Raw genomic sequence first — 13,068 nt, 5'->3', positions numbered from 1 at the left:
TAAAGATGATTTTCTCAATATTTAGATTTTTTTTGCACCCTCAGATTCCAGATTTTCAAATAGTTGTATCTCAGCCGAATATTGTCCTATCCTAACAAACCATACATCAATGGAAAGCTTATTTATTCAGCGTTCAGATGATGTATAAATCTCAATTTCAGAAAATTGACCCTTATGACTGGTTTTGTGGTCCAGGGTCACATATTAAATACTGGAAGTGCAGATTATTGGCTAAAATAAAATAGCATTCAGACAAAGGTGTGCTGAGATTGCTACATAACTAGCATTACTTGTAGTCTTTTTGGTTGTTTATACATGATGTAACAACAGTCAAATAAAGCCAGAGCTGTTTTTCTGTTCAAAATTCAAAGGTTTGTTGTTATTTCCTACAAACTTGTGATTGTGCGTTCAGCAAAGACGTGAATAGTTTTTAGTATTCGGGAGCGCATAATTAGGGTAATTCTGACGCAATGTGAACGCAACAATGCAATGAATTACGCAAAGCAGCAAGGCCCAGTTTTTCTTTTAAGAAAATGCATTACTTTAAAAGGGTAACTAGTTCCAGTTGTTTTCCACTCTTGAAAATGCTAATATATGGCTAATTGTTCACATCGGCATGAATATGAAGCCACATTCCTCAGTGTTGATTATCATATCCAGTGTAGCCTACAGCAGGAATAGTAGCTAGTTAACAGTCTTGCTACAGACATACCTTGTACATTCAAATGCTGTGATTTTTTTTTCTTTTTCTTTTTTCAAAATGTTGCTCACTCCTTCATTAGCACTATAGTGCTTATCTTTGAGAGGGACTGGTTAAAGATTTTACATGCTGTGGGATGCATGTGAACTCTTATTTCTGTCTTTTTGAAGTATTTGTCAAAGCCTTTCCGGCATACAATGCCATGAGGTAAATAATCACCAAGTTCAAGTTCAACTACACTTGAGAGAGTTGCTGGTTAAATTCCAAAGTTTTAGGTCTCCACAAAAGATCAACCATATTTAATGCCTTCATGTTTTTCTTCAGGTTGCTTGTTTGATGTAGCACTTGCTTCTCACTGTGGCTCCGTAATACCACAAGGTCTTGGAAAGTTCCAGTGTAGTTCCAGAGTCTCACAGATAATATTAGAGCCCCTTTATCGACATCTGTTTGTGTGTTCAAATTAGTCGCTCTTCAGGTGGTACTTTCAGCATGCTATCCATCTCCAGGCGTGCACCAGCAATCTCCTGATGGCTTGGGGAATAAGTTCCTTCAGATTGCCGCTTCCTGCGTGCTGTCATCAACATAAAAATGAGTCCAATGGCCACCAAAAGGATACAGCCACATGCCAATGGAACCGCTATTGCCAACCATGGTATATGTTCTTGCTGAGCTTGTTTCTGCAGAGAGCGATTCAAATTGTTACTGTTGGCAGGTAAAAAAAAACACTCAGCACTACTGTACTAGTTTGCATTCTCATTTCCGCTCCTAAATTGCATGCGTATTATTTTACTCAGTGTTTACTTACATTTGTTTCACAGAATTGGCCACTGAATCCTGCTGGACACAAACACTGAAACCGGTTCAGCCGATCCAGACACGATCCACCGTTTAGACATGGGCTAGATGCACACTCATCAATTTCTTTCTCACATCTGTGGAAATAAATATGTACACAAATACATATGCACTTAGTCATTATATTAATATATTTGTATATTCAATTTATTTCTAATGGACAGTGATGTAAGTGTTAATTCCACCTGTCTCCTGTGAATCCTGGAGGGCAGGTGCAGTTTGCCCCCCATTGAGTGTCATAACAAACGCCATCATTTTCACATTCAACATCCAGTTCACACTTTAGAGGAGGGTAGTTATACCTGATGCACAAGAACACAAACAAACAAATGGATAAACCCCCAAAACTTCAGTCTCACTGGTTCATTCAAACTCCAGTAACAAGAAATAACTGTTATGTGAAAGAAAGTGGGAGATTTGAAAACATTAATAGTCAATTATCTGATATTTTTTTCAATTGGCATTTACAATTGCAACCAGGTTTGCAGTTGTCTTTCTGAAGGCCACATTATTACCCCTGTTCTCTGTTGAAAGGCATATGTATTGTAAGTTACCACTGAGTCAAGTCTAGGCATCAGTGTGTGTGATCTGTAGGAACTCACTGACAACGTGTTCCGCTGTACTTAGGTGGACAGATACAGGAGAAGTCATTAACTCCATCCACACAGGTTCCCCCATTCTTACACTTTGATCCTTTGCAGTCGTCTATGTTTTCTGAACATGTAGGTCCAGCATATCCTGGGTGACACAAGCAGTCAAACCCATTAAACTTGTCTTTGCACTTGCCATGAAGACAGGGTCCTGAGACACACTCGTCTGTTTCTTTCTCGCAGGTGATCCCTTCCCAGCCTGATGAGCACTGGCAGCCAAATGTATTGAAGAGATCCACACACGTACCACCACGTCTGCAGGGATGAGAGCGGCACACTGGAGCACCAAAGCAGCCTATGCGCACACGCTCATCATGTCGTCGCCAAAACCGCGATGTTTGGGGTGATTTGGCATTGTCTACAAATGGAAGGTAAACCTCACCCACTCTGACAGCGCCTAGACATCCTGTGTACGTCTCTGCCAGTGCAACTTCACTTGACAAATCTTTAAGAAAACTTAAACTACCAGCAAGTTCCGGTGCACTGCTACCATCGATGATGTCATCCACCAAAATGAACCACTGCGATGCATCACGTTCTGGACTGGCCATGGCAACCAGCAGGTGATGCCAGTTTCCATCTGCAATCTGTCTCTGTCCAGAGAATATTACTGGTTCCACGCTGTTCTCGGTTTGGAGCTCCACATGAATGGCTGAATCCACAAGACCAATCAGTAGAAGCTCCGCCCCTCTCCATGCACGAAGTAATACGGCATTTTCCTGCCTTGTACGGAGATCCATGGTCACGTTGGTCACCGGGTAAACTAGAGATCCCTTAGCACTGTAGTGTAAGGGTGTGTTGTCAAAAGTCGCATTAGCAATGCCTGTAAAAACAAAAAAAGTCTTCTTATAATATCCATTTACTGTTTTTTTATACACATTTATTTTTACTACATGATTATCGACCTTTACACATTATATTTCTGAATTAATTATTTTGCTAATAGGACCTTTAGGAAACTGTTAAATATCAATTGGATGTTTAATATAAGCATACACTCAAAACCATCCAACAGATCCATGCAGCGTCCACCATTTACGCACGGGTCGCTGACACACCAAACCCAAGTTTCACATGTCTTTCCAGTGAAATTCCATGGACAGAAACAAGTAAAGTCATTCCATGTGACTATGCACTCTCCACCATTTAAGCAAGGCTCCACCTGCAAACCAGAAACACAGCATCAGCTTTTTCCAGCTGTAATGATCAATTTAAATGGATCTAATGGGATAAAAGCAACATTTGTGTCCACATACCTTGCATATGTCATCACTTATGCATCCAGGAAGCACGTTTTTTGCATCACTGGAGATAAATAGAGTCTCACTGAGGGTACTATTCCAGACTTCCACATCCAGATGCAGATCGTCTAGTCTCAGGTCCTGCAGGCAGCCCTTAAAATGACCCCCCCAATCAGCTGCACCCTCTTCATTTGGAAACCCACCAACATACACCAGGTCTCCCTCCAGGACTTCCAAGTCAGGCAGAGAGCCAAGCCCGTAGCGCAATCCACCATGGCTAAAGAACACCTGACCTTCCTGTATGTCTATCTGAAGCAGTTGTTTCTCTCCATTACAGACAAACACTGGTGATGATAGGATGGGTGACCCCACCACAGAGGTCACCCGTACTCGTCCCATTTCCAAGTACATGGTAAAATAAGGATCATCCTCCTCTGTCCGCTGATGACCTGCCCTACATAGCTGAAATAATAATCCACTTGATTTAAGAGATCGTAGGAAGAATGACACACTAAAGTTCCTGCCAATATCAGACAGCAGTACAAATGCAAGATAGCTAGTAGAGTCCTCATGACCGAATGTCCAAAAGGAGAAATCTGTGGAAGAAAGAGAAATAGAGAAAAAAGTCAAGCATGACAATGTTTTATTTATTATTATATAAGTTCCCCTACACCACAACTCCAGTCCTGGAGGGCCACTGTTCTCCAGAGGTTTTGTCCAACCCCCATCTTGATTAGTTTGTTCAGGTGTTTGAGAAGGGTTAGAGCTAAACTTAGCATAAAAATGGCCCTCCAGCACCAGAGTTTAATGCCCCAGCTCTAAGCATTACCACAAGAAAAGTGTTTGAGTTTATGAGCATATGTGTATGCATACCTTGGCTGCAGTCATGGCCATAGTGAGGTCTATAACAGTCACAGCGGTAGCCTGTCCAGAGGTCGACGCAGTGCCCTTGTTGAGAGCAGGGATTTGGGTCCACCTCGCACCATTCCGTCTTTATACAGCCCAACTCTACGCTCACCTCTTCATCTCCAAGATCATGCGGCAGAACAGTATGGCCATCCACCTGTAGGTCCTCCATACAACCCAAAAAGCCATGACCACTTAAGGTTAGCTCCATGTACTCCTCTGGTACTCCACCTACATATAACTTTGTGAGGCTGTCACTGTGCAAGAAACTTTCTTGACCATCTGGTAGCTTGTGTTCAACTTTGCATGCTTGATTGCCACAGCCTGGAACTTTAACTTGCAGTACAAGTCTGATATCCTGATCCCATCCATCAATGTTCACCACTGCCTCATGCCAATCTCCATCACTTACAAGCCCTGGTAATTTTGCCTCCAGCGACCCTCCCTCCTTTGATATCGCCTTGGCACGCAGCTGACCCCCAACAATCTCCAGAGAGAGGAAGAACTCAGCATTGCCACGAAAGAACAGCAGCATATCAGGCAGTGTGGTGCGGAAGCGTAGGCGGACACCCAGGGGCTGTTCCTGTTCTTCTATGTCTCTCTTTCTGCGCTCGAGTGGTGGAACTTCAATAAGAAAGAACTTTGGTGAGGAGAAGGAGAATGTGGTTGGTGTTGAACATACGTCATCATAAAATCCAGGTGGACAAAAACAAGTATGTCCGTGCTCTCCATTCAACCATGGCAAGCAGGTGGCGCCATTTTGACATGGATGGTCAATGCAACCAAGCAGCTGCACAATGCATTGTGGTCCTCCCCATGGCAAGAGACCTTCCTCAGCTTCTGCACAATGGCATTTATATTCAGCCACTCCATCTTCACATACACCTCCATTCAGGCAGGGGGCGCTCTCACACTCATCTATGTTAACCTCGCACTCTACACCTGAGAAAGACATAACAAAGTTAACAATACAAACAAAAACACATGCAAACTCTTTCCCACATGCAAACACCAACCTGCAAACCCCTCCGGGCATACACATTTGTATCCGTTTACCAGATCCTCACAGCTTCCTCCATTGTGACATGGCTCAGATACACACTCGTTTATGTTGACTGAGCAGTTCTCTCCTGGGGAGAACAAACAAACAAAACAAATAAACAGCATGGCAATGCTCTTTTCAAGTAAAACATTGCATCAATATTTGAGTAACCTTGACCACCCATCACATATTGGGCTACAACATAGTTAGGCTCAACTCTGGAACAAGTTTTTAAAATGAAAGCTGTTGTACTGTTGGATGTATTGTTGTATGATCTGTTGTTTTACCATACTGTTTTTATATTGCCAGTACCTGTGTATCCTGGTTGGCACTGACAAATGTAACCTGCAGCTGTGGCGTAGGTGAACTCCCAGTCTGTTTCCCAGTGTTCTGGTTTTGACTTCTCAAAACATTCACCATCATTCTCACAGGGAGTGTCAGCACATTCATCTATATCCACCTCACAGTTATCCCCTTCAAAACCTATACACACGTCAACATCATTTATGATTTTTGCAAAGTTAGATTAAAGACATGAGTGCAATTTTTGGATAAAGGAGAGCTACCTGGCCAACAGGTACAATTGTAGTGGTTGATGCCCTCTAGACAAGTTGCTTCATGTTGGCAAGGATGTGATGCACACTCTGGAATATCCTCCTCACAGTGGTCTCCCATAAACCCAGTGCCTTCACATTCACACTTATAACTGCATACAAACACACAACAAATCAGACAGTCAGTCCATGTATAGTCTTATGCATTTAATGATCAACATACAATCAGGTCTGCATTGCAGCTTTTTCTGTCCAATGCCCAACTACTTAGACAGGAAGATATATTTTTAACAAAGTGAGTAAGTGATGAAACAGTGGGCAGTGCTGGATATGCCATCTGCATGACTCGGGCATTCCCATAATTCCTTAGTTCCCTTACCTATCGATGAGGTCGTAGCAGATTCCTCCATTCTGACATGGATCACTCTCACATTCATCAACATTAATTTCACAGTCGGAACCTTCAAACCCCTGCACACAGTCACAGGTGTACAGCCCCACTAGGTCATGACAGGTGGCTCCATTTTGGCAAGGATTTGACTCGCATTCATCGATCTCCATCTCACAGTTTACTCCTACAGAGATTTAGAACACAATACATGACTAACAATGATTTGCCAATTGTTGTCAGTGTGAATATCCTTGTAGACCAGGAGTGCCCAATCCTGCTTCTGGAGGGCCATAATCCTGCAGATTTTGGTTCCAACCCTAATTAAACACATTTCAACCAGCCAGTCAAGGTCTTTTGGATTACTAGAAACTTCGAGGTAAGTATGTTGGAGCTATACTTTGCAGAACCTTGGCCTGTCAGGAGTGGGATTGAGCACAAATGCTTTAGACTGTTAATAATACAGTTACAAGATGGCGAAACTTACAAGTTCACACACCCACACAGATTACCTGTATATCCCAGCAGACATTCACACAGGTACTGGTCTTTTCCATTAATACAAGTTCCATTGTTCCAACAAGGTCGTGATGCACACTCGTTTATGTCAATCTCACAGTTGTGTCCTTGGTATCCAGGTACACAGAAGCAGTGATACTTGTTGGTGCCATCCACACAGATTGCACCGTTTTGACAAGGATGTGAATCACAATCATCCACATTCTCTTCACAGGTCTCACCATGAAAACCTTGTGAACAGGTGCATTCAAATCTGTCCACTATCCGTCTACAAGTGCCATTGTTGAGGCAGGGTTCATCAATACAGTCTGTGATACGATGACTGCAGTCTTCTCCTCCGAAACCAGGTGGGCACAGACATTTGTAGCCATTGAGCTCATCTACACACTCAGAGAGGACACCTACACATGGTCCACTTTCACACTCGTTGAAGTCCTCTGGACAGGTGTAGTGCTCCGTGCCAAGTTCAGTCTCACACCCTTCACATTCAGCAAACACACAAGCATTGTACAGCTCATCACAGTCCCTCCCAGTGTACCGCACTCCTTCCCGTGAACACAAACACACATAGTCGTCCATTGTATCCACACATGTCGCCCCATTTTGACAGGGTGAAGATGCACACATGTCAGATGAACCGGAACAGAATATACCTGGAGAAAGAGAGATAAAGTAACTCTTAGTGATGCATTTCTCCAATGGGGAAACCCAAGGGTGCCCAATCCTGCTCTTCAAGATCTACCTACTTGCAGAGTTCAGTTCCAACCCTGCGCCTGTGTTCCTGAAGATCTTAATCGGCTGATTCAGGTATTGGGTTTAAACTTTGCAGGAAAGTTGATCTCAAGGACCAGGATTGGGTACATCTGGGGTAACCCAATGTGAATTCCAGTTGTCATTTTTTCATGTTATTATTTGTGGTGCTTGCTCAAGTGTTTAATCTTGGAACATACTTTGGCTTAGGGATCTGAACAAGCCCCCTAAACCCAAGTATTAAACATCCTGCACATTTGTGTGCTTGTTGAGAAGTGTCCCACAATTTTTTTAGGCAAACAGACACATGATAGTTGCTTATTTGCCTTTACAATAAAACAGACAATCTAAAACATATCTAGGGACCACAATGTCATAGAAACTTGGAGGCGGGTTCCTTTGTTTGGGCCAGTAAGCAACTGTCTAGCAGCCACTTTGCAAAGTATAACAACCCAGCAACCACATTGTATCACTCTAACATAGTGATTGTGAGTTCTGTGCACTACTCGTTTTCTTTATAATAATTTAAAGATTCTGTTGTAATATATTACTATGATAGCAGACATGTACCATCTGAGACATAGATAAGACTGACATCAGTTAATAACAGGCTGTTGATCCCAATCCTTAATCCTGGGTAAGACTGACTGAGCCTGAGGAATAAAGAGAGAGAATCTCTTCAAAGTCAGCATTACAAATACCAAGCCCATCTGTGAAGTTGATTATTTGTGAGATTTCTCAGTCCTAACAAGTCTTTAAAAATGTACTTCAGACCTTGAACTAAAAGATCAAATTTGAGAGGTCCCCTGTAAGTTGTGATCTTATCTGTTTGTGAGTATTGCAAGTCAAATATTTTGTCTGTGCTTATGAGTGTGGTATAGAGCATTCATGGGGATTTTCTCGTACAAATCGGCCAATCGCATGAGAGCTCTTTGAGTCATTCCAAATTCCTGTTATCTGCATGACCTCGACCCTCATCCCCCACCGCGCGTCCAACTTGGATCCATTAATGTGGCCCACCCATCCTTAACCCTTGTGGGGCCCCTCGTCCCCCTAAACTCCACTCCCCCACCTTCTCTAAACCACTTTGCTGCCCTGGCCCCCTCAATGTCGCTTTGATCAGACCTTCGTCCCAAATATTCATTCAGGCGGAAGATATTAATGCATGGGCAGAAGGAATGAGGTGCTGTGTGTGTGTGTGTGTGTGTGTGTATCTGTCCGTGTGCACATGTTGAGCGTTGAGTGTTTAGCAGGGCAGTGTAGCAGGAATGGAGCAGTGTTTTGTGGAAATAAGGTGAAGCACTGAAGGGGGGTATATAGTTAGAAGTGTGTCTGTCAGCTTTTACTATGATTGTTGGAACCAAATGTCCCCACAATGGTAAAACTTGATTCTTAAACTTTTTTTGTTACATGAAGGTCACATTAAAACGGGAAACGTTTCACCATGCTATCAATATTGATTATATTATTTCACCCTTGTCGCAGACTTGGGTGAAAGTCTGCGACAAGACTTCCAAGACTTTGGAAGACTTCCAAAAGCCAAAAGCCAAAATATCAAAATAAAATATCTTGATTATCTTGAAAAAAATATTCATTATTTCATTTTTTTAACTGGTTGCATGGGTGTAATCCGTAGCTGCTAATGTGTTTTGGTAGTTGCTTAAAAACAACTGTTTGTTGCAGTTCCCTGGTATAGTCTTATTTTAAGACTATACCAGACTATACTATACCCTGGTATAGTATTTGTAGCTGCAACCCCCCACAAAAGTCTGATACCTTATTTTCAGTTTCAGACTTTTGGACCCAATGTGTTTGCCCAGACACTTTAATCAGCATGGACATGTTACTTTTAGAACAGAAACATCTTATCGGTCTCAGAACACACATACTGTTCTTACACAACACAGCTGAAAGCTTACACACTACTCTTAGTGTGAAAGCACTCACATTGATCTTAGAATGGACATGTGGCTTACACAATGATCTTAAAGCAAACAAAACAAACATGCAGAGAAGTGGAAGTTAAGAGTAATTGCTTCTTCCCTCCCATACGGACATTATTTTCTCCTGTTCATGCAAGAATGTGGACCAAAACCTCAAAATCAGTTTTAAAAATACTTTGATTTTAGTATGTGTCAATAAACTGTGTAGGATGCAGATACGTCTGACACCCACACAAGCATTCATTCCCCACCCCCGGCCTGGGAAAACGAGCTCCACGCAGACTGACCCAGCAAGTGTCCACTGCAGTGGGTCTCAGTTTCCATAGTTACTTCTAAGCTAATTTGGCCCTGAGACGAAGAGATGCTGACATCTGTGACCCCAGATCCACCTCCTCTCTTTCCTCCTTTCCATTTATTTTCTGTCGTTCTCACTGTCTTGGATCTCTTTAATACTCCTGTCATTTCCTGTCAGTATAGTCTGATAAGTAAAGAAGATTTACCAGCTCACACTGTCATAGACATGAACGGTCACTGATCCAGATGACACATAATGATGTCAATCACAATCATCCAGTCGGCACACATAAATGAAGTGACTTCTCTAGTTTTTTTTTTTTTTTTACTTTATCTCCCTCAAATTCTCTCCTTCCTGTAACTGAAGGACACTGATTATCTGCTTTCTGCTGTGCTCTCTGTTAACCTGTATATTGTGTGGCTTGTTTACAGAAAATTAAAGTGGATTACACTGTCTGTACCTCATTTAGCTTATATTCTCTCACACAAACGTGTGCTTAAACACTCAGTGACTTTCAGAGTATTTCTGGACACCTTGAATATCATCACCATTCAGTTTAGAATGAATGTTTTACTCTTTCTGTCTTTTACAGCCAGTGAATAGACTATTTAAAGTCTATTAGATGTGCGTACCGTTAGAGAGAGCAAGTAGGCCAGTGTCTTCACGTACTGAGCTGACCGTAATCTTCTCAGAGTGGTGGTGTAAAACAGGACAGCTTTAGGTTAGTCTACACTACTAAGCCAGCATTTGTTACCTTACAGTCTTCTGCCACTTTATCTTAAAGAGATTACAGAAAGTGGCTATTTTTCATTAGCATAGCCATGCGTTAGATATAAAAACTGCTAGTTAGGACACTATATAGTGGTGGCCAAAATTATTAGAACACTAGTATTTATATAAACTTAAAATGGTTTTAAGTCAGTTATTTCTATCTTTTGCTGTAGTGTGTCAGTAGGAACTGTCAGTTTATATTTCCAAACATTCATTTTGCCATTAATTGTAATAATCCAGCGAGATTTTTGTTTGCACAAGGAGTCTGACAGCAGCCAGTGCTCCACACAAATATCTGATCTGATCATCATCCAGTCTGTCTGGAATGACGTGAAGAAACAGAACAAACTGAGACAGACTAAATCCAGAAGAACTGTGACAACGTCTCAGGAGATGTTGCCACAGTTCTTCTGGATTTAGTCTGTCTCAGTTTGTTCTGTTTCTTCATGTCATTCCATGTATATATATTATTGTATATTAAAAATATAACAATTAAAGACAATAGATATTAATAATTATTAACCATTATCATTTTTATCATTACTTTTATTCACCAAGAATGCATTCTAGATCAAAAGTGGCAGTAAAGACATTTATGATGTTACAAAATACCTTTATTTATTATTAAATGTGGTTCTTTTTAAATCTCTATTGACCAAAGAATCCTGAAAAAAAAAAAAAAAACAGTTTCCATGAAAATATTAAGCTGCACAACTGTTTTCAACATTGATGATAAAAAGAAATGTTTCTTGAGCAGCAAATCATTATATTAGAATGATTTCTGAAGGATCATGTGACACTGAAGACTGGAGTAATGATGCTGAAAATGCAGCTTTACATCACAGGAATAAATAAAATTTCAAAATGTATTAAAATACAAATCAGTTATTTTAATTTGTAATAATATTTCACAATATTACTGTTTTTACTGTATTGTATTAATTAAATTCAGCCTTGGTGAGTACAAGAGACCAACCCCAAATGTTTTGAATAATTGTATATATAATATCCACTACATTGCTGCTACTATATCAGACTGCCAACAATAACAGCTTGTCACCTTTTCATCTGGTCATGTCCCATTCTTACACATATTCTTAACTGTGATCTTGCTGGAATGTGGACAGCAACCAAATGTGACACATTTAGGCTCCAGGTGGAGACATGCTGTAGTGGATCTGATTATCCAGACTTTAACACTGAGGTTTCACAGAGATCCGAGTCTCTGGCATCCCACGGCTGACAGAGACATTCTCCTGACATCCGTCTTGAGCACTACGTCTTTCTCCATGTGTGTGTCAGTGTTTAAGGTTATCTGTGCGAGACCACTGGAAGAATGTTTGCCATGCAGGTTCTGTTCTAAGAGCTAGAGCACTGATACTGGCTGTCAATCAAGCGAAACTCCTCCCCTTTTGTGTACATCACTGTCAATCATCCCTGCTTGGGTCTTACTCCCTGCTGTGAGGGGGCTTGACAGGTTAGTTTTACAATTTAAAGGGGTTACAGATTGTTTTAGAGGGGTCAGGTGGGGAAACACATCTCTATGTGTGTCTTCAAGCTTTTTAAGTAAAAAAAAAATTAGCAACAATAACACACCAGAGTTATTTTAGTATAAATTATATTATAAATACTATTATAGCTTTGTTTTTTAATTAGTTTTTATTTTTATATTTTGCATATGTATTTTAAAGCTTTAATAATTTTGTTTTTGTAATTTTTCCTTATATTTTCCCTATATTTTTTTTATTAATGTTTATTTCAGTTTGTTTATATACTGTATGTACACTGTAAAAAATGACCGTGAATTTAACGGTAAAAGACTGTAAAAATGCTACAGTAAAAATGGTGTTAAATGGTTAACGGTAAATTCCCCTACTATATACGGTGAAAAACTCTATTGGACATTACATGTAATTTTACGGTAGTATACCATTTTTGGAAGTGAAAAAGACTGTATAATTTACAGTGAATAACCGTAAATTGACATTTCCAGAATTCCCTGCGTTACATTTCATATTTGATGTTTTTTTGTTGAAATAACTATGTTTCTTCTTAGTTTTTTTCTTATCAGTTTTGTATATTAGGGTTTTATGTTACATCTAATGTTGTTAAAAAAATGTTTATTGCATTATTTCAGTTTCATGTTTATTACCATGATGGTGTTTAGTGTTTGTGTGAATGACACTGTGCACCTTCTATATATGTTATTATTTAAAAGCTGCTTGTGATGGGCTTTGGTTCATCATGTGACTTTCTCATCACCATCTGCATTTGGTGGTTATCCGTGTATTACAAAGATACAAAACAGATTTCAGTACTTCAATAGGTTGGTATATTAACATTATTTCAGTTAATGAAATTACGGTATTTAACTGTAAATTTAAGTTAAAACCGTAAAACCTAAAATGTTGCTACCGTATTTTTTACGGTAAAATTCCGGCAACCACAGCTGCC

General features: G+C 40.4%; 1 protein-coding gene across 2 annotated transcripts in view; it reads right to left on the bottom strand.

The window, feature by feature from the left end:
• Positions 1-281: 281 nt before the first annotated feature.
• LOC107662310 (protein crumbs homolog 2-like) overlaps positions 282-13,068 on the bottom strand; it is a 17,992-nt gene continuing 5,205 nt past the window's right edge. The window contains exons 2-13 of one of the 2 annotated variants that reach the window (XM_016452299.1): positions 6,849-7,508; positions 6,328-6,523; positions 5,961-6,100; positions 5,707-5,877; positions 5,369-5,482; positions 4,320-5,294; positions 3,462-4,042; positions 3,202-3,367; positions 2,158-3,028; positions 1,741-1,857; positions 1,506-1,632; positions 282-1,377 (exon numbers count right to left, since the gene is read on the bottom strand). In XM_016452299.1, coding sequence (XP_016307785.1) covers positions 1,156-1,377; positions 1,506-1,632; positions 1,741-1,857; positions 2,158-3,028; positions 3,202-3,367; positions 3,462-4,042; positions 4,320-5,294; positions 5,369-5,482; positions 5,707-5,877; positions 5,961-6,100; positions 6,328-6,523; positions 6,849-7,508 — 4,340 coding nt within the window. In that variant the 3' untranslated portion in view covers positions 282-1,155. Of the gene's footprint in view, positions 1,403-1,505; positions 1,633-1,740; positions 1,858-2,157; positions 3,029-3,201; positions 3,368-3,461; positions 4,043-4,319; positions 5,295-5,368; positions 5,483-5,706; positions 5,878-5,960; positions 6,101-6,327; positions 6,524-6,848; positions 7,509-13,068 lie in introns of both variants that reach the window. The other variant, XM_016452305.1, reaches the window with a different exon arrangement.

This window comes from Sinocyclocheilus anshuiensis, unplaced genomic scaffold, assembly GCF_001515605.1.
Source record: "Sinocyclocheilus anshuiensis isolate Anshui unplaced genomic scaffold, SAMN03320099.WGS_v1.1 scaffold457, whole genome shotgun sequence".
NCBI lineage: Eukaryota > Metazoa > Chordata > Actinopteri > Cypriniformes > Cyprinidae > Sinocyclocheilus > Sinocyclocheilus anshuiensis.
This window is presented reverse-complemented; position numbering and strand designations above follow the sequence as displayed.